This window comes from Mollisia scopiformis (genome assembly GCF_001500285.1).
Source record: "Mollisia scopiformis unplaced genomic scaffold LY89scaffold_31, whole genome shotgun sequence".
Taxonomy (NCBI): Eukaryota; Fungi; Ascomycota; class Leotiomycetes; order Helotiales; family Mollisiaceae; genus Mollisia; species Mollisia scopiformis.
The window spans coordinates 461,101-479,739 of record NW_017263611.1 but is presented as its reverse complement, the minus strand read 5'-3'; the positions used below and the strand labels follow the sequence as shown (position 1 = coordinate 479,739).

Sequence of the window (18,639 nt, the reverse complement as noted above, 5' to 3'; positions counted from 1 at the left end):
TCTTAGTTGGGAATTTAATGGTAATAATGAGATATGGCTAGACTTCAATACTTGTGAGAGAATATCGGTCTTCTAATCTGAGCTCGTTTGAATGTCTGACATGCTTTGTGATCATTTCTTGTGTTGAATGTAGGGGCTTCGCTCGCTAAGTTATTTAGGGGGTATACAATTTCATTAAGCATTACATCGCTATATCTACAGCGCATTGCAGGCAAATATTTCGGTACTGAAACCAAAGCAAAAACCATCTATCTCTACTTCGCTGCAGGCGCTGGTGGTGCTGGCGGTGCAGCTTTTCGCTGTGTCAAAGTCGCCTGCTCTCCTTTCGCCGCAACTGGAGTTTCCGCCACCGCCGTCTTCTCGTTCTTCCCTGTATCTGCACTTGCAGGTTTGTCGTTCTTCTCATCTTTGTCTTTAGTGCAAGTACAGTTTTCCTCTGTTCTATGTTAGTGATTGTCTCGAAGTATGCCGATAGGTAGATAGCTCATCTTACCTCCACACTCGCATTTCCTCTCTTTATCACCACCAAGCATCCATTCGGGAAGAACTATGAAGACCGTCAGCTCTTTTTCTTCCTCCTGGAAAGAGATGGAGACTTACACAACCAACCAAGAATATCAATAATCGGCGGTAACCAAATAAACAGCGCCAAAATCTGTCCAAAGCCCCACGTACCCTCTGACCACGTCGCCCCCGCAATCTTCGACATGATCTTCCGGATCTTCCACAGGTAAACAAGCTCTACCCACATCACTGCAATAGCCACCGTCTGAATCGTGATCCTCGTTCCTATAATCAACCTCTCGATCTTCTCAACCCTAACATCCTTCTTCTTCCCCGGGACGTGAACCGTCGCATCACTATGGTGCGAAAAGCTCCGCGCTTTCGGATCCGCGCCCACATCTCCGGGTTTCCATCTCAACCAAATAATCCCCACGATCCCAGCCAACACCGACAACCCCAACAACAAAAAGAACAGCGCTTCAAAGATCGTCGGATGGTACCCCTGATCCGTAAACTGCGAGTGCAAACACGCGTAATCGCTATACTTATCATTCGGCTCCCTCAAGTACACGATATACTGAATCGCGCTCTCCGTCAAGATCCCCGCAATCATGAACGCGAGGATATACTCGCCCCTCTTCTTCCGCCCCTCTTTCGTAAACATGCCTAGAAAGGCAAAGAGAGCGGAGAGAGCGAGCACGTTCGCTGAGGTAAAGACGAGTTTCTCGTAATACGAGGTCCCGGAAACGAAGGAGACCCAGCCGGCGGAGGAGATGGACAGCGAGAAGAAGAGGGCGCCGTCGGCGAGCTCGTCGGAGGCTTTTTCGAGGGCTTTCTTGATGCGGGGGCTGATTTTGTCTTTTTCTTTGAGGGGGGAGCCGTCTTTGTTGGCGCCTTCCCACCAGATTTGGAAGTTGATGGCGACGAAGTAGAGGGTGACGAGGATGGCTTCTACGGTGTAGGAGGAGATGACCTGGGTTTTTTGGTTAGATAGGGGGATTTGAGATTGGGGGAGGGAGGGGACGAACGCCTATGCCGCCAATGTCGGGGTTTCCGGTGTAGCCTTGGACTTCACAGATGTCTTTTTGGCAAGCGTTGAATCCTCCTTTCAGGAATGTCGTGATCGTAGCTGCGTTCTCAGACGCTAGGAAGAAGTTCCGGTAGACTAACAACTCGAGATCTGTGAGGTTATTACGATCATTTTCCGGAAGTGAAGCTCGTAAAAATTCTAGCCATGAGGTATCATTCGAACTGCTCGCAGTATAATTCTGCGCTCCCGTGATCCAGCCCAGACTACTTAGGAAGAGAGCAGTGGCAGTGCAATTCTGAGTTGGATCGAGATTCGACAAAGTTATTTCCCTCTCGTATTGCGGTGAAATGCAAGCAGTTTCGATATCATCTTTCGCAGTACCTATCCACCCAAGATCCGAAAGAGCTCCCGTTGACATGTCATCGTAGAAACTGGCAACCTGAGCATCGCTCTCATCTTGATACTGCGTCGGGAGAGCCGAGCGGAGAAAATCGATATTGATGCTATCGTTCCCCGAGCCAGCACCAATTCTGGGAAGATTCTGGTACCACGATATCGATAAGGTGCAGTTGGAAGTGTAGTCCAGGTTCTGTACAATCGTCGTCGCGTTGCTGAGAAGAGTCAGGTTGACATCGGCTCTGTTTCCGATAACGGCAGCACGACTGATGCTTGCCCAAGCCAAGAACCAGGCCTGGAATACATGCGCTTGAAAGCGTACCATGGCGAGATATTGATGCACGACAAAATGAATATTCATCAAGGGAGAGAAGAGAGACAAAAGACGATCGAGAATTTGAGCAGGGGTGATCAAGTGAGGCTGAAAGGAATTGGGCAGGCAGGCATGGTTGCTGCGCTGTGCCTCGCGCTCACCGAGAGAGGGCTGATGACATGCTAAGGGACGCTTTACTGGGGCTGTCTTTGCTCCTTCCGCCCCCCGATTTCTTGCGGGTGCCAACAGCGTGAATGGGCTTGTTGATGCGAGAAGGGTGTGCTGAGGTGGTGCGCCATGTTTGCTTTTTCAGCCCGTTGTCTAACAATAGAATACGGGAGCCTGATGCGACCATTCTGCATCGTCGTTGAGGTCGAAAGTTTGAAGATATATATTTGCCACCGAGGCATGAATTCTTCGTCTTCGAAGACGCGAGATCAAGGAGATAGATTTCTCGGGAAAGCAGTGGAAAGAAGAGGAAATGCCATGAAATGAAAAATTGAAAGCTTGCTCAGATTCTTTGGTCTGAATTCACGTGCCATTCATCTCGCTTAGATTTCCTTTTTAGTATCTTCTGGTCTACTCCCCCTTTTTCTGCAAGATGGATATTCGAAGGTGGAGTATTCCCTTTCTTTTCTTTTATTTAGTAAAAGCGTGCGAAACTCCATATCCTCTTCCACTGATACGTAAGTCCGATCCGTGTCCACCTTTCAATTAACCAAATATCACCTTCACGTGCGAGATATCACCCTTTTCCGGCAGTGGCTGACAAGCAGAATCCAGACACGTTAAAGAGAGACTCAATTCTCCGCCTCTGCCTCCTCACGAAAGCAAGGTAAAGTATCACACCATGAACAGCAGCCGGCAGCGCGCAGAACAGAAACATCATCGACGATACCAAGAAGATATTAGATGTTTCCAAAGGCCTAATTGTTGCTGCTGTTGGGTTTGATCCGATTTGTGAATATAATCAGGCTTGAATAGGAGTCGTGCACATTCGATGTGTATGTTGTGCAGCAATCCGCAATGAGGGTGTTTTGCCAATCTGTCCACAAGCCGTTTGTTTGAAGATTCCAGGCGGAAGTTTCAAGGTCGTTCAAGCCGTGCGGAGAATCGAGGTCTACGTGATCGCCCAGCGTTGAGATATTTGATATGGGGCCTTATTTTCTGTGAATGGGTTCAAATATGTATGCGTCCCTGCTAAGAATATTGGTTCTGAGACAATAATTTCGTTGGCATCATGCCCGAAAAGATCGAGCTGTTGCGGGAAATGATATCAGATCAACAATGTGTAAGAGGTGCCTCAAGAGTTGAGAGACTTACAAGAATCGAAACGTTCAAAACGCTAGGGTCAAAATGATTCATGGAAACTTCCACGATCAGGATGCTCTCGGGAGATTCCGAATTGCACGTCCTCATTATCCATATCTTGACCAAGGTTCAAGGAACGGTCTCTTGAGTGAATCGAGGCAATGATACATAATCGTCCAGTGTCAAAGAGGTACCGAACTTGAAAGTAGTGCCAGACTTGACTCTTTATAAGATCTCCGTGCTTCGAGGGAAATCTTTGATCTCGCATTTACCTATTATCAGAGAATTCATCAATCAGCAGAGAAGCGACTAGGCGCAAGGATAGACAAGCAATATAAAGGAGTTGAGGGGAAGAAGGGCTCACCAGCATCGCCTGAAAAGAGGTTGTTTTGGCTTTTTACAGCCCCGCCAATCTTGGTGGCTATTTCTCCCTCTGGTTTTAAAAGCACTGGAAAATTCTTAACGTTGCAAAACAGCTGAAGAGCAATCCAAGGTTATCAAACTAAGTCCTTAGCCTAGGAAACTAGGAAGTCTCCACCTCTTGTCCTTTGTACAAGCGGGCGGCCGCAGGCACATCCGCTTCATCTACTTCGGAAACAACCCCATGTTTCAAGAGAGTTTGCAAACATGTTGGTCTTTTGCAAGCCCCTGAGAGCCGCCGAACATAGGGGTATCTCCGCTATCGCTCCGCTATCGCTTCGCTAAGGTTGACATTCGTCATTTGCGCGGCTCATGACAATGTTGTGCACTCTCGATCTTTCGGGGCCTAGACTAGGAGATGATGTATATCAAGCGGAAATGTCTAAGGCGGAGAATAGGAGCAACAAAAGGACTTGTTTTCAATTGTGATGAAGGATGTAATAAGTGTGCAGCAAACCTTGATGTGTGTTGATGCTGATGAAAGCCCGAGTTTGAAGTTCAGGGACGTCAAAGCACTGTGGTAGATCTAGTAGAAGCCGATAGACGCTAATTAAGCCTATTATAGAAGAAGCGTAAAGATTTTAAGATAGACAAACGTTAAAGCTACCCGGGTATTGTAAACGAATGTCAAGGTATGGAATTAAAACGTGGTCAATAGAATAGATTGCCTACAAAGAAGGGAGCGTTTTTAAGAAAAGTCTGGTTTTGTCTATATTGTTGATCACACTGAAATTGGGGGTCTAAACAGGGTCCAACTCACATTATCCTGTTCTCTCACAACAAAGCATAAGGCTCTTGAGGTCGACAAATATTAAACTTGCCCAGGTATTGTAAACCAGGGGTAAAGCTCTTAAGTTCGACAAACACTAAACTTACCCAGATTATATAGACAAAGTGCAAATCTCTTAGGGCCGGCAAACGCTGAACCTACCTAGGTATTGCAAGCAAAGCATAAAACATCTTAAGGTCGCCAAATACTAAACTTACTCAGGTATTGTAGATAAAGCATGAGTCTATGAACGTCGATAAATGCTAGGCCTACCTAAGTATTGCAGAAGAAGCGTAAAGCTCTCAAGCTCCGTATGCAGATGCTATCCCAATCGCAATCATATATAAATGCTAACCCCATGGTAAACGAAGTGTAACGCTCTCAAGGTCCGTGTGCGGATGCTACCACAATCATGTGTAAATGCTAATCTTATGGTAGACGAAGCGTGTAGTTCTCAAGGTCCGTAATCCGATGCTATCGCAACCGATAATAATGAATAACCGCAAAGCCTATTACAGACAAAGCGTAAAGCTCTCAAGGTCCATATGCCGCTGACCCCGCATTCGCAAACATGTATTGGAAAGCCGCCAGAAAACAAAACACAACACAAAAAATACCCAATCAACAACCCTTGAACGGCAACAGACAGATCTTCATCCAAGCACGGTCTAGTCTACTCTTCAAATGGCGTCTAACTACAGTGATCTCAAAATTAGCCAACTCAAAGACCTTTTGAGGGCGCGTCATCTTGCGCTTTGGGGGTTGAAATCCGAACTCGTGTTGAGACTACAGCAATCCGATACAGCCGCTGCACGGCGAATTAGGGGAAATGGAGTCCAACCTTCTCTTCAACAGTAAGTAGTAACCCCCCTACCTGGTTGCAATTACTGATAACTGTAGTGGGGGCATATCCAGCTCTCCTGCAGCCAACAGTCCGATGAATCATCAAAATATGATGCAAAGACAGCAAACACTGCCAGGCTTTGTACCATCGAGTAGCGGCCGAGTAGGTAATGCAGATCAACCTCCGTATCAGCAACCTTTACCACAATCGCATTCGCAGCCCTCATATGCGCCACTCTCAATTCCACGACCCTCAAGCGCGCAACCTTCATATGAGCAACCCTCAAACCCACGACTCTCATACGCTCAACCCTCATATCCGCAAGCCTCCTCTGCCCCTCAACCCTCTTATGCGCCACAACCCTCTTATGCGCCGCAACCCTCCTATGCGCAACCCTCAAACTCGCGACCCTCTTATCAACAACCCTCTTCTGCACAATTGGAACCCTCATATGAGCAACCTTCACATGACCAGGGACCTCGAGCTTCTAGACCACAAAGTGATGATGCGACAAGCTCTCAGCGTCTTCCGCGTTCAAGTCCCCAGCCATCACCGTCGAACGCCCCGCAATACCCACCGCCTCCATCTCCGGGCGCCATGAGACAAGCGAACCCCTATTACTTTCCGAAGACCCCTACCAAAGGAAAGCATCAATCCGACATCGAGGATCCAGAGCCTACTGCGACGCCAAGTCGTATCAGATATTTGGCAGCCAAAAAGCCCCAGCAGCGCTACTCTGAGAACATCTCCCTGTCTCCTCTTGTAGCTGGTCCTGTGCAAGCTGGAAGGTCGTCGTTCACAAAGTCAGAGCTCCAGAGCACGCGAAGCTTGGCTAACAACGAACACTCGTCCTTCCAACCACCTGGTCCACCAGTTACTCCTCATTATGGTCATATGACAAAGCCGGAGTCTACCAATACGCCGCAGAGCTCTTTTGCTGGCACTGGCGCTTCCTCTCAAACCCAAGCACGCCAATCTCTCGCTCCGCTCTCGAGTTATCGACCCACTCAAGCAGTACCCAAGTCGAGAACAAACCAGAAGCTTATTCCGCTTCTAACTTTCGCTGAGTTAGAGCGAAAGTACTTCAACCTCCCGGGCCGGAACTTTGTCAATTTCAACGACATCGTCGCGAAGCGTACCAAATGGTTGGCAGATCTGGGCATAACGGATGCAGTGTTTCAGATCATGCCCTTGAGTCTGGACCAGGAGTTGACGATCCAGAAGGCTTATGATGAGAAGACGGTTGAGGAGCGGGAGGCTATTGAAGCGAAAGCGAAGGCGAAGGCGCAATACCTGGTTTCTTTCCTAGATTAGCTTAGCCTGCAGCTCAGCAGGGAATAAGGGCAAATGAATAAATGTTGACTCGTACTTCTATCCTCAAAACAATGATCAGCGAATCGGCTTGGCTCGCATCGTAGTCGTTTTTGACATGTCTCGGCTTGATCGTTGCGGTGGTGGGGTCATTGTGGGGCCACCGCATCCCCTCATTCCCAATATATCAAATTCCCCATGAATCTTTCCTACCCAGGAATTGTTTTCACTGTTTAATTCTCGATACTACCTTAACTTACATCCAGCTAGAAATTTCGGTTTTGCTCTTGAATATTCTGATCCAATTGGTGCGCGAAAGAACAGGCACTTACTTACCTAATCGCAAGACCTTTGTTTCATTCGCTATGGATCCTGCAGAGTTTGGTATCTCGTAAGTGATGGCTTATGTTGATATCCTATACTTTCTTCAAATTCCTATTATGTTCATATATCTGATCTTTATTACGCGGATCTCGCGTTGTGCTGACAATGAAAACCCATAGCACTTTACCCCTCCAGCATGAACCATACGCAGCCATTTCCTCAGAAACTCTCGCAGGCACAAATGTAGGCAAGGTTGCCGTCGTGACAGGTGCCGGTAGAGGCAAGTGATTTCTCCTCCTTGCAATATTTTACACAAACTGATTACGCGATTCCAGGTATCGGCGCAGCAATAGCGGAAGCTATTGCGAAGACAGGAGCTAATATCGCTTTACTTGACCTCTCAGTTGAAAGCCAAGCAGAGACTAAGAGCGAGTGTGAAAAAGCGGGAGTTAAAGCTTTGGCGTATAGTTGCGATGTTGCCGATCTGGAAATCACGCAGAAAGTTTTTCAGCAGATCGAATCGGATCTAGGGTCTATCGAGTATGGAAACCCTTTGCAATAAGAGTGCTTTTGCTAATTTGCATGCAGCATACTAGTCAATTGTGCTGGAATCTTCGAACAACGTCCCCTCGCAATGGCTAGCTTTGAAAGCATCTGGCGTCAAGTAGAGGTCAACTTCAAAGGCGTACAGAATTCTCCACTCATTCATCTGTGAAAACATAGGCTAATTACTGGTAATTACCAGCCTTTGATCACAACACATCTGGTTCTCTCAGGAATGATGAAGCGGCGCCAAGGCTGCATAATCAACATCGCTTCTCGCTCAGGTACAGTGGATGTCCCTATGTGCCTTGCGTATAACACGTCCAAGGCTGCTTTGATCCGCATGACGCACACTTTGCAGCGAGAAATGGAGCTTGATGGCTTGGATGAGGAGATTCAATTTTATGGATTGCATCCGGGAGGCGTTCTGACAGCTATGGGGAGTTGTAAGTTGTGACTTTTCCCTTAAGCTCAAATATTCCTAGGTAGTTTACTGACGAAACATTGAAGCGGCAACTGCAGCAGATGTAACAGAGAAATACGGTATAGTGAAAGACGAAGCCTTCTACAAGCATCTTTTCAAAGATGCTCCAGCCTTGTGTGGTCAGACTTGTGCTTTTCTTTCGACTGGCAAGGGAAAGGAACTGAGGGGTTTATATCTTGACTCGAGGCAAGATGTCACGAAACTACTTGCCGCAGGGAGAGAGTTCTTGAAGAAGGAAGAGTTGAATAGGTTGGGTGTGAAGTTCTTGGATGGATATTGTAATGAGCCATGAGGGGTGTGAGCAATGGAAAACCAAAATCCTTGCTAGCTTCTCACCTAAAGTGCTTTCTCCTATACATGAGCCAACCCGATACCCGAGAACGCCGCTTCTTCGTCGTACACTTTCTTCTTATTTTTCCCATCCATTCCAACTCTGTACACAGATCCACCTAAGTCCGTCAAGTAAACATGCTTGTTCACTTGATCCAATTTCAACCCAATTGCTTCGTGCAACTGTCTCGTCAAGACCTCGTAATTGGGGTTCTTGTCTCCGTCCTTCAAACTTCTCAAATTCTCAAGCTTGACACTATTCAAGCTGTTACCCATGGGTGGATCTCCTCTGTCTGTCCAAAACAGTGTCTGAGTATCTTCGTCGATCTCAAGATCAATTGGTTCTGGAAGACCAGTGAAGAGAGTCTCGATGTCACTTCGAGAAGAGGCATTTTCACCTTTTGGCATCTCGATACTAGCTCTGAAGATCCTTCCCTTTCCTCCTTTGGAAAGACCTTTCTGCGTCCAGTAGAATTTTCCTTCCTTCTGATTCACACTTATACCAACGCACCAGTTCATCTGATCTGCTGCATCGTTCTCGTTGTTGAAATCCCCGTTCTGGATGAGGATCTCATGATCGGAGCCATCGAAGTTACATCTCATGACACGGAGTCCTTCTCGATCACAAAAATACAACTTGTCGTTCCTTTGGTCGATAATCAATTGCTTTGGGGTGTGAACGTTTCCTCTCGGGATCACAGTCTTTACATCGCTGCCGTCCAATTTGCAGGATTGAACAATTCCATCATTGGAGCTTGGTACGCCCATGTTGGTCCAATAAATTCGACCAGTCTTGAGTGAGATGTCAAGACCGTCGGGAAGGGTCTGACCTGATACGATAGTGCGCAAGTTGCGCCCATCAGGTGACCCTACTACGATGCGACCACTGTGCAGTGTATCCGAGAGTGAATTGAGACCAATGTTGAGAAAATATCTAGGACTCGATCAGTGACATCCTATGACGCAAGTATTTTGACTTACAGAGAAGGTGCTGAGAGTTGGTCGTGATTACTCCGTTTCTCGCCTGTTGTCTTAGTGGTATGTCCTGGAGGCAGAAGTCCCCCCTTTCCACTCTTGGCACCCAATTTTCCTTTATCCAAGAAGTTCTTCTTCAAGAAGTCCACTGTCTTATCGCCATTGAGACCCCTCTCTTTGATGTAATGCTCCTCAATGAAAGCCACTGTATCCAAGCCCACAGCATCCATCATTGCACACGGGCCCGCTGGAGAATGAAACATATCCATAAACACTTGATCCAGCTGTTCTGCGTCACTGACATCCTCTGCCAAAATCGACAAACACTCTCTCTTGATCGCAGCCCAAACACGATTGAACACAAACCCAGTACTTTCCTTCTTAGCAACAATAGGATGCATCCCCACCTCCCTCAACCTCTCAGCATAAAACGGAATCAGTTCCTCCTCCGTCTGTCCATCAGTCATGAGCTCCACAATTCGATTATCAGGCGGCATCATGTAGTGAGTATTCATGATCCTCTTCTTCGTCTCCTCCCCCACCTTCTCCAACATCTCGCTACTCTTATAACTACTCGAATTGCTCACCAGAATAGCATCTTTCGGAGCGTATTTCTCCAATTCAGCAAAAGTGTTGATTTTCAAAGACAAATTCTCGGGGACAGCTTCAATTACTGTCCACGCCTCTTTGACAGACTCGGGAAGCCTTTCAAAAGCTGATGTTCTTCCAGGAGTAGCGTCAGTGGTTCTGGCGTAAGAGGAGACATTGTTGTCGATGTAGTGAAGAGCGGCGTTTCGTTGCTCAGAGGAGGGGTCGCGGATTATGACATCCCAGCCTCCTGCTGCCCATACACATGCAATTCTTCGACCTAGGACGCCTCCACCGAGGACGGCAACTGGGCGACCTTTGATGGAGGAGAGGGTTGGTGCCATTTTGCGTAGAGGTCGAGTGGTAGAGAAAAGGCGATGGTAGCTGCAACGCTGGAGATTACAATTAAATTTCTTTGGCGTTTTTGGCCTTCTCCTGAGCTCTCAAAAGTATATGTCCTTGGTCGTCAAATCTTGCCATCTTGTTAAATAGTCTAGAACGCCGGCATATGCGGCGAAATGATGTAACTTACAGGCTTAGTAACTTCATTGCCGTGTTTAGTGTGAAAAGCATGAAGATCTTTGACGCTAAGATACGGTCCGTCACGATTCATCATATTTTGACTTTGAAAACATGTGCTATCATGACCTCAAAGCCGGAGCCTCGGTCAAATGATTTCTATGCCGAGATTGAAAAGTTTTTATTACAGCGAGCGCTATTCGGGACTTATGGCAATTTGTTTTCTTGCTGTTGTCGACCCCTGGTTCACTGTACAGTCTAACCGAGCTGGTGCAAGCCGATAACCGAGCCCCTGAATCCTGGCAAGATTGAACGGGATGGATGCAATGTACAGTATATACAACTCATCATTTTATAGACTCAATTAAGTAAGGGTAATCAAAAAAAAAACAATGTAAGGCTCACTGCAGGCTTCAATTTCCGTAACACAGGAGCTTAGCCTGTCTTGATGAAGAGCTTCATTAAAGTCTTACATGAAATTCAATATTCAGGACAGTGAGCTAATTTCACTTCATGAAAGGTTTCACTGCCGTAAAGTCTGAATCCCAGACTGGTGTCTGCTAGAATTGATTACCTCTTTCCGAATTATCGATTGGTTTCCAACACCGCTTCAGAAACAGAAGACTTGGTCTGGCAAGTAGCTCACAGCCCTCGGCTCATTCCAACCTAAATCTATCAGACTCTTTTTCATAGCATCAACTAGTTTAGGAGGTTCACACAGTAATGCCTTGCTCTCTTTTTTTGGCTGTGGGAACTTCTCTTCTAACATGTCTTTGCTTACGAATCCTTTCGCACCATTCCAAGACTCACTTGGATGAGACAGTACGTGAGTGACGTTAAGATTCTCAGGGTATCGTCGTTGAAACTCATCGAGCTCCTGACGTAACAAGATGTCAGCTTCTGAATTGTTTCCGTAGAGCAGTGATACGTGTGTTGTATCCGTCGGGTCTTCACATATAGCACGAATTAACTGCAACGTAGTTAGTATTCCGCGAAGCACTGTACAACGGGACTAAGTGACTTGCCTGAAACATGGGTGTGATTCCAGTGCCGCCAGCAACCATTCCCTTGCGATATCTCATCGCGCCTTTTGGTCCCCGAATCTCAACCAAATCTCCGACTTGCAAGTTCTGGAGGTATTTCCCTGTCAGTAGCCCATCTAGATAGCACTTGATAACCAATTTTAAGATGCCTGGATCTGAGTTGTTCGATACGGGCGTGTACGACCTGCTGACCGTTTTCCCCTCAATGTCCGCCCGGATGCCGATATGCTGCCCGATCGGCAGACCCAGGATCGTGTCATCGTTCGGCAGCTTGAACACAAATCGGAAAGCGTTGGAAGATAATTTGTCCTTTTGCGCCAAAGGCAACTTTTGATATTCCTCGGGTTTGAGCCAACCTTTCACCTTGGTGATTGGCTTTTTGGCGATATGTATGGAAGGTTTGAAATGTGCAGGATATGAGTAGGGCGTTCTGCTCTGTGCATTCATCGCCTGCTCGAAGTACAACCCCGCTCCAGTCACCACGGATAGCGTGGCCATCGTGGAAAGCAATGCTCCTTTCCAAAATCCACCTTCATGATGAGCTATCCAACTGACGACTGGACTGCGAGCGGAAGCTTCATACGCAAGATACACTGTCACGCCAGCAACTGCAACTTTGAGGATTGTCCGTCCGATCGCCAGGACTGGCGATTCGCTATGAAAATCGTTGTCTCCGGGTTTGATGTTTGGTTTTGGTATCGGGAGCTTCGAAGCTTGGTAATCGTCTTCTTCGGGAGCTCCTTCCAGCTTTCCAATTAAGAACGATTCCATGGTCTCTCGTGCATCGGCTGAATGTCCGACATCTTCGAATGCTGCCGTCGAGTCTTGTCCTGCTACTTCTAGAAGTGCGTACGCGCCGCCTGGATGGTCTTCAAGGTATTTGCTGACATCGTATCCTAGAAATTCATCAAGTGACATTGATCAATTGGAAGCAAAAAAACCTTACCGTTGTGATGAATCACAAGCCAAAGGTCATCCTTCTGCCTGTGTTTAGCGACCTCGTCCTTGGAGATTGTCTTAATATCGGCCATTTGTCGCTGATACAAGAGATCTTGAACTGCAAGATGTGAAATGTGGTGAACGAGCTAAAGATTTGAAAGCAGCTAATGGATATTTAGAAGACGGGAAGACACACGTGAGATTCACTCCATCGCCACAATGCTCATGCTGGCAACTTTGAGGAAATTGTCCGTCGAGATCAATAGTATTGTTAGCAATAACGATGAGATCATTGGAGATTTCTTAGTTTTCGACTCGCTACGGCCGCTAGATACCGGTAACCGTGCAAAGCCAAGAGAGTAATCACAAATTCGGGTGGAAACTATGCGCTGTAATTGAATTGCGCCAACACTTCCCGGGTTCCACGGCATGGCTGCATGACACCTGTAGATTCCCTGATCAAGAAAATATATTGAACTTAGCTACTAGCTTTGAGTAGCGCCAAATAGAAATTTAATGATTTGAGAGCTCGTTCAATATAGACTTTGGTGGGAAAAGATAAGGTACGATGACTCTGCATAGTAAATGCCAAATTACGTCTTGAAACACGCTTTGTGCATTGGTCAATTGCCTGTGAAATCAAATCATCTGGCTTTTCGGAAGCCATTGATGCAAACGCTAAGGCTTATTTGGCACACCGAGACAACTGAAGCAGAACATTGCTCGTTTGACGAAAGTCATCAATAACGCAGTTGAAAAGATTGCCGCAGAAGGATCAAAGGAAGATCTACCAATCCAAGATGCTGCTTTGAAGGATCTTGTATCGCCGATTATCTCACTAGAGCTGTTGATCAAGATGGCAAGAAGCTTCCAGAGAAGTATCGTACGAACGCGACGATCGTCACTATCGGTGCGGGGTTCATCACCACAGCTTCACTTTTGTCTTGGATGCTGTAGAGTCTTGTGACATACCCAGGAAAGACTTCTCCAAGAACTCATCGACTACGGCGTGACGAACGACACCGAGTGGACACCCGATCTTGCGAACTCCCTCCCCTTCCTTGGTATCCTAATCAAAGAAGTACAACGGAAACACAATCCCTCTTACCAACCCGGCAGGACAGCACTTGCGGATGTCATCCTCCCCGGCGGCTACAGAATCCCCAAAGATTCGGTGATGATTATCTCCATTCCACATATCCACAATGATCCTACGATCTGGGACGATCCCGCGAAATCCGACCCCGATCGATGGAACACGGACAAAGCGAAGAACAGACACAAGGCTGCTTATGTACCGTTTGCCGCGGGGCCGCGAATGTGCATCGGGTTCAACTTCGCGTTGGAGGAGGTCAGGGTCATTATTTCGATGTTGATTTATAGGTATCAATTTGAGAAAGTGGGACAGGATCCGGTGGATTATGATCCTGCGTTTCAGTTGATTAGGCCGGTGAACTTCTACGTGAGGGCGAAGAAGAGGACGAGCTGGCCCGGAAAGTCTAAGGGAGTGATGACGTGAGAGATGAGCTGATCCTTTATATTAACTGGATGGTGATTGGACCCTTCTGTATATCGATAGACCGTTTGGAGGAGAAGGTCTCCTGCGCCGGCTAAGAACTTTAGTGGCAGCCTCATACGCAACTTTGTAGCAGTGACCAAGATTGGAGCTTAATCAAAAGAAGCAAACCAGCCATGAGCAGTTTAGGTAAGTTTACTTAAGTAAGTCCATTCCTGAAGCATCTCACAGTCAAACTGAGGAGTCACATATCATGAATGGTCCGTTCATTCGTTCACTCATTTGATCCTTTTCATTCGTCCATGCATCAATCATTAAAGCTTGCTCAAAGCAAGCACCACCAGGTCATATCGTAAATCCACCACTCGTTAATCTATCCATCACAAAGCTCGCCCAAAGGTAAGCACCACCACTGCCTAGCAGAACGGAAAGAAGAAAATCTACAACTTCTTGACCAATTCATCAATAGCCTCTACCGCCTCCTTAACAGCAACAACCTCTGCAACCTCAAGTGCCTCCAAATGAGTTAAGACCTCCAACCGCGCCACCCTCGCCTCATTAGTTCTTGTAACACCCAGCAGAATAGCTTGGACACGGGTCGTGAACTGGCTCGCTTGATTCGAATCGGCAGCCGCGGCGGCAGCAACACGAAACGCGTCGAGAGAGGTACCGAGTTGCGCAAGACCTTGCTCGAAGAGGGCTGTGGCGTTTGGGGCGGAAGGGGTAGCAGGAGCAACAGAGCGACGGTGGAGCATGGCTGTCATGCGGGACTTGAGGTTTGGTTCTTTCTTTGTGTTTGTGTCGGAGGAGGAGGAGGTGGGGAGTTGGTGGGGAGAAGGCTTAGGGCGCGCAAGGCGGCTTGTGGTGAGAGCTGTGTCTGAGGTACGGGTACTGCGGAATTGAAAGACTACTTCGGCTTGGGATTTGGACTTGTGCTTGTCTTTCTCTTTGCCTTGTCTGGAGAGGAGTGTGTTAGTAATGGGGAAGTGAAGATGTGAAGATGAACTTACTGCTTGCCATCGGGACCCATGACCAACTCATCGCAATCCTTGGAGAAGCGGACAGTTGGACCACTCAAGCCGAGCTTGATAGAGCGGCGTTGCTCATCGGGAAGAGCCAGGATCGAATCACCATCGAAATCGCGTGGCTTGAACGCGTTCTCACCAGTCTTTGGCGTAGCAATCTTTGGTGTAGAAGTCTTCGGGACAACGCGAGGGATACCAGAGGCTTTGGGAGTAGTCTGGATCATATTGACTGCAATGACTGGAACCATGGGAGGAGTTGCGGGAAGTTCCTTGTTGAGACGCAGGTTTCTTGGAGTCTACCGTGAAAAGTTGAATTAGCTTGCGAGGGCGCTGAAGGTAAGAAGGAAACTTACGCCAACAGAGGAAGCAGCAGGCGCAGGAATGCGCGACTCCATTTTGTTGATTCGAGGACGCGGAGTTGTAGAGGTCAAAGCTTCGTGTGCTGTGACAATTTGAGTACTCTTGCCCGACTTATGTCGGGAGAAGGTCTTGGCGCTTTGAGATTCAGAGAATCTCGGCAGGCGGTCGGGAGGGGGGACGGGAGGAGGCTTGTATCGTTCTCTGAACGATTTTTTTTCTTTCACGACTTTGGAGGTTAGCAAAGTCGTACGACTGTCCGGGACAATGACTTACCCAGCCGTTGTGACTCCATTTGGAGGATTATTGAAGAGAGGAAAAGAATAAGAAGAGAAGGAGGTCGCGTCAGTATTCACAGATCGAAGACCCCCTTAGCGTTGTGAGCTAACGAGTTATACGTGCCTGGATATTCGGGCGGCTATATTGTTTGGAAGAGACTAAGTATACCGTCCACATAGCTAAATAAAGAGTGAAGCTATAGGTAATGATGTTATGATAATTGCTACGACTTTTCAGACCGAAAATTCCTCCTGTTGTGACATACTTTAGCTGAGTGATCTTTGCCTATGAAAAAAATATGTTATGTATAATGTACTTAGTGTATTGGTAATTTCAAATAGGCAAAAGTTGTTTCTCTTTAAGAAATATTGTGATAAAGTGATTCCTGCCTGAATATTCAGGCGGCGATACTGTTTTGAGAAACTTAAAATACCGATTACATAGATAAATAAAGCGTGAAGCTATAGACATTACTCAATGTTCTGACAACTCGTACGACTTTTCACACTTAAAGGTCGTCTTGATAAGGCGTAGCCAAGTGATCTTTGCCTTTAAAAATACATGATATATATAATGTCCTTAGTGTTCTTGTAACTCTTGATAACTAAAATTAGTCCCCCCTTGACAGCTGTTATCGCGAGTGATCCTTGTCCAAATATTTGGTCGCTATGTTGGTGGAAAAAACCAAGGACAACGTACACATAATCAAACAAGTGGTGAAAATATATGCAATACATAGTGTTCTGATATCTTTCACGACTTTTCACTCTAAAAAGTCGTCTCGACTTAATATAACATAGCCAAGTAATCCTTAGTTATGAGGAGCTATATACTTCATAAGATTCTTGGAGCTCTTGCGACTTTTGACGAACAAATTTCGTCTCCTTTTGACAATTATTATCGTGAGTAATCTCTGCCTGAATATTTCGGCTGCTAGATTCTCTTTCTGTCGCTGACTGAAGTATGTTTGTTTGTTTGTCTGTGGGATGATGAGGGTAGCGACAGATTGAGAGTTGATTGAAAGAATGACAATCGAGAATGGCAGGACGAGAGCAAGCGCTCATATGTATGATAGATGACTGGCCGTTGTCATTGTTGTCTATTCTCATGTTGGAAAGAGGTTCGAATAAAAATGCTTTCTACATACCCCAGAAAGTGGTGGTGCTATAGATAATACGGAATCTCCCAGTACGTTTTACGACTTCTAATAAATGAATGTCGCCTGCTTCTAACAGCTATTGTCGTGGGTGATACTTGTTTGATTTTCTAAGCGGCACTACGCAAGAAAATGTCAGACCGGAGGCAAATGAGATAAAGAGCAATTGTATCCCATAATCTCCCAATGATTTCTGCGATATTTGGCAACTGAATATCGTCTCATTTGGAGAGCTGGCCAATTGATTATGCAGGGGGCAATGCTCCATAGGACTGTGAATCAAGCCATTTCATAAAGCCCAAATGAAGTGAAGATATAATGCAATCTCCCCACGGCTCTTGTGACTTTGGGCACTCAAAAGTCGTCTCATTTTGACAATTATTGTGATCAAGTGATGCATGCCTCAGGATCCGACCGGTAATGATAGTACAACAACACTGAATCAAACTCTTGCATATAGCCAACTGAAGTGAAGATATATGCAATATGATGAATCTGCTATAGACTTTGGCAGCTTGTAGCACTCCAAAGTCGTCTCATTTTGAGACGACCTAGGCAAGCGATACCTGCCAAGTTATCTTGGCGGCCATACTTATAGAAACGGATTAGGCAGACTTCGTAACATAGCCCAAGGGAGTAAAGATATACGATGCAGGGCGATCACGTGATTTTAGCAGCTTTTGGAGACGAGTTGTAACCCGGTGGTTATCTGGGTGGTAATGCTTGTAAAAGATACATTTAGGACACTGTAAACGTAGCCAAAGGAAAGGGTTAAAAATTTAATTCTCCCGATGCTTCCTGCGACTTTTGAGACTTGAGAGTCGTTTTGTTCTCAGAGCTACTGTTGTGAGTAATACTTGCCCATTTATTTTGGTGACAGTCTTCGCAGAAAATGGCAGATCAAGAGTGCCTTGTACATGAGTTATGCAATACATATTCTCCTGACAGTTCTTGTGGCTTTTGAGACCTGAAAGGCATCTTGTATTGAGACGACTTAGGCAAGCAATACTTGCTTGAATTTTTAGATATTCATGCTCGCTTGAATGAACTAGGCACTTGTGTACACGAAGCCAACTTGAGACGTAAAAAGACAAGCAGTACATAATGTCCAGATGACCTCCACAACCCCCAAGACCAAAAAGTCCTCTCACCTTGAGACTAGCCGAACAAGAGATTCTTTCTCGGGATCACCTCAACCAAATCTCCGCTTATCAAAAACAAAGAATCCAGGAAACCTCGCCATTTCTCTCCTGGTACTACGAGCCAACTGAGACTAAGCAAAAGTCCTCTCAACTTCCCGCCAAATCCTGCCTTGCGAAAATGAGTTCAACCAAAACTTGACGGACACAAAGAAACACCGCTCAAAGCTTCGGATACAAGGACATTAACGATATGTTGAGAAAGGACTAAAACCCCGTCTCACCACCATATAGCACTTTCATCTCGACTTCGAAACGCCATGCATATGACAGTTCTAGCAACTTAACGAAGAAGACCACAGCACAAAAGCTACCCATGAAAGGCATGGATAAAGAGCGTCAAATTCGCACACATCAATGAACGACCAACAAATATCGAGAAAGGAAGAAACACCGAATTTCCAAACCCCCGCTTTCCCGAGCTTGACGCCATCTCTGCACCCATCCATCCACATCCACATCTA

At 46.4% G+C, this 18,639-nt stretch overlaps 7 protein-coding genes across 7 annotated transcripts; 3 read left to right on the top strand and 4 right to left on the bottom strand.

Moving 5' to 3' along the window:
* Window positions 1-158: 158 nt before the first annotated feature.
* LY89DRAFT_326940 (uncharacterized protein) lies at window positions 159-576 on the bottom strand. Its single transcript, XM_018206756.1, has 2 exons — window positions 494-576; window positions 159-436 (listed from the first exon to the last, which is right to left on the bottom strand). The coding sequence occupies exons 1-2, from the start codon at window positions 531-533 to the stop codon at window positions 255-257; spliced, it is 222 nt and encodes a 73-aa protein (XP_018063181.1). The 5' UTR covers window positions 534-576; the 3' UTR covers window positions 159-254.
* A 4,851-nt stretch (window positions 577-5,427) lies between these two features.
* Window positions 5,428-6,901, top strand: LY89DRAFT_724823 (uncharacterized protein; the record flags this gene model as incomplete). Its single annotated transcript, XM_018218934.1, has 2 exons — window positions 5,428-5,597; window positions 5,644-6,901. The coding sequence occupies 2 exons, from the start codon at window positions 5,428-5,430 to the stop codon at window positions 6,899-6,901; spliced, it is 1,428 nt and encodes a 475-aa protein (XP_018063180.1).
* Window positions 6,902-7,147: 246 nt separating this feature from the next.
* Window positions 7,148-8,541, top strand: LY89DRAFT_658541 (short chain dehydrogenase/reductase-like protein SDR; the record flags this gene model as incomplete). Its single annotated transcript, XM_018212478.1, has 6 exons — window positions 7,148-7,289; window positions 7,402-7,502; window positions 7,558-7,762; window positions 7,811-7,907; window positions 7,968-8,211; window positions 8,276-8,541. The coding sequence occupies exons 1-6, from the start codon at window positions 7,264-7,266 to the stop codon at window positions 8,539-8,541; spliced, it is 939 nt and encodes a 312-aa protein (XP_018063179.1). The 5' UTR covers window positions 7,148-7,263.
* A 59-nt stretch (window positions 8,542-8,600) lies between these two features.
* Window positions 8,601-10,486, bottom strand: LY89DRAFT_741660 (3-hydroxyacyl-CoA dehydrogenase-like protein; the record flags this gene model as incomplete). Its single annotated transcript, XM_018220736.1, has 2 exons — window positions 8,601-9,513; window positions 9,561-10,486. The coding sequence occupies 2 exons, from the start codon at window positions 10,484-10,486 to the stop codon at window positions 8,601-8,603; spliced, it is 1,839 nt and encodes a 612-aa protein (XP_018063178.1).
* A 643-nt stretch (window positions 10,487-11,129) lies between these two features.
* LY89DRAFT_629321 (cytochrome b5 reductase-like protein) lies at window positions 11,130-12,877 on the bottom strand. Its single transcript, XM_018211204.1, has 3 exons — window positions 12,651-12,877; window positions 11,675-12,600; window positions 11,130-11,631 (listed from the first exon to the last, which is right to left on the bottom strand). Exons 1-3 carry the CDS (start codon window positions 12,733-12,735, stop codon window positions 11,272-11,274), a joined length of 1,371 nt encoding a protein of 456 aa, XP_018063177.1. The 5' UTR covers window positions 12,736-12,877; the 3' UTR covers window positions 11,130-11,271.
* LY89DRAFT_741658 (cytochrome P450) lies at window positions 12,863-14,162 on the top strand (the record flags this gene model as incomplete). The annotated part of the gene is made up of 3 exons (XM_018220735.1): window positions 12,863-12,980; window positions 13,327-13,526; window positions 13,620-14,162. 3 exons carry the CDS (start codon window positions 12,863-12,865, stop codon window positions 14,160-14,162), a joined length of 861 nt encoding a protein of 286 aa, XP_018063176.1.
* A 334-nt stretch (window positions 14,163-14,496) lies between these two features.
* Window positions 14,497-15,836, bottom strand: LY89DRAFT_724820 (uncharacterized protein; the record flags this gene model as incomplete). The annotated part of the gene is made up of 4 exons (XM_018218933.1): window positions 14,497-15,116; window positions 15,170-15,480; window positions 15,538-15,770; window positions 15,818-15,836. The coding sequence occupies 4 exons, from the start codon at window positions 15,834-15,836 to the stop codon at window positions 14,600-14,602; spliced, it is 1,080 nt and encodes a 359-aa protein (XP_018063175.1). The 3' UTR covers window positions 14,497-14,599.
* Window positions 15,837-18,639: the final 2,803 nt, after the last annotated feature.

Coding starts and splice junctions, on each gene's coding strand:
- LY89DRAFT_326940 (XM_018206756.1), bottom strand. CDS start 533: ATGCTTGGTGGTGATAAAGAGAGGAAATGCGAGTGTGGAG. Junction 437..493: donor GAGGAAATGCGAGTGTGGAG/GTAAGATGAGCT, acceptor AACATAGAACAG/AGGAAAACTGTACTTGCACT.
- LY89DRAFT_629321 (XM_018211204.1), bottom strand. CDS start 12,735: ATGGCCGATATTAAGACAATCTCCAAGGACGAGGTCGCTAAACACAGG. Junction 12,601..12,650: donor GCTTGTGATTCATCACAACG/GTAAGGTTTTTT, acceptor ATGAATTTCTAG/GATACGATGTCAGCAAATAC. Junction 11,632..11,674: donor TGTTTCAGGCAAGTCACTTA/GTCCCGTTGTAC, acceptor ACTACGTTGCAG/TTAATTCGTGCTATATGTGA.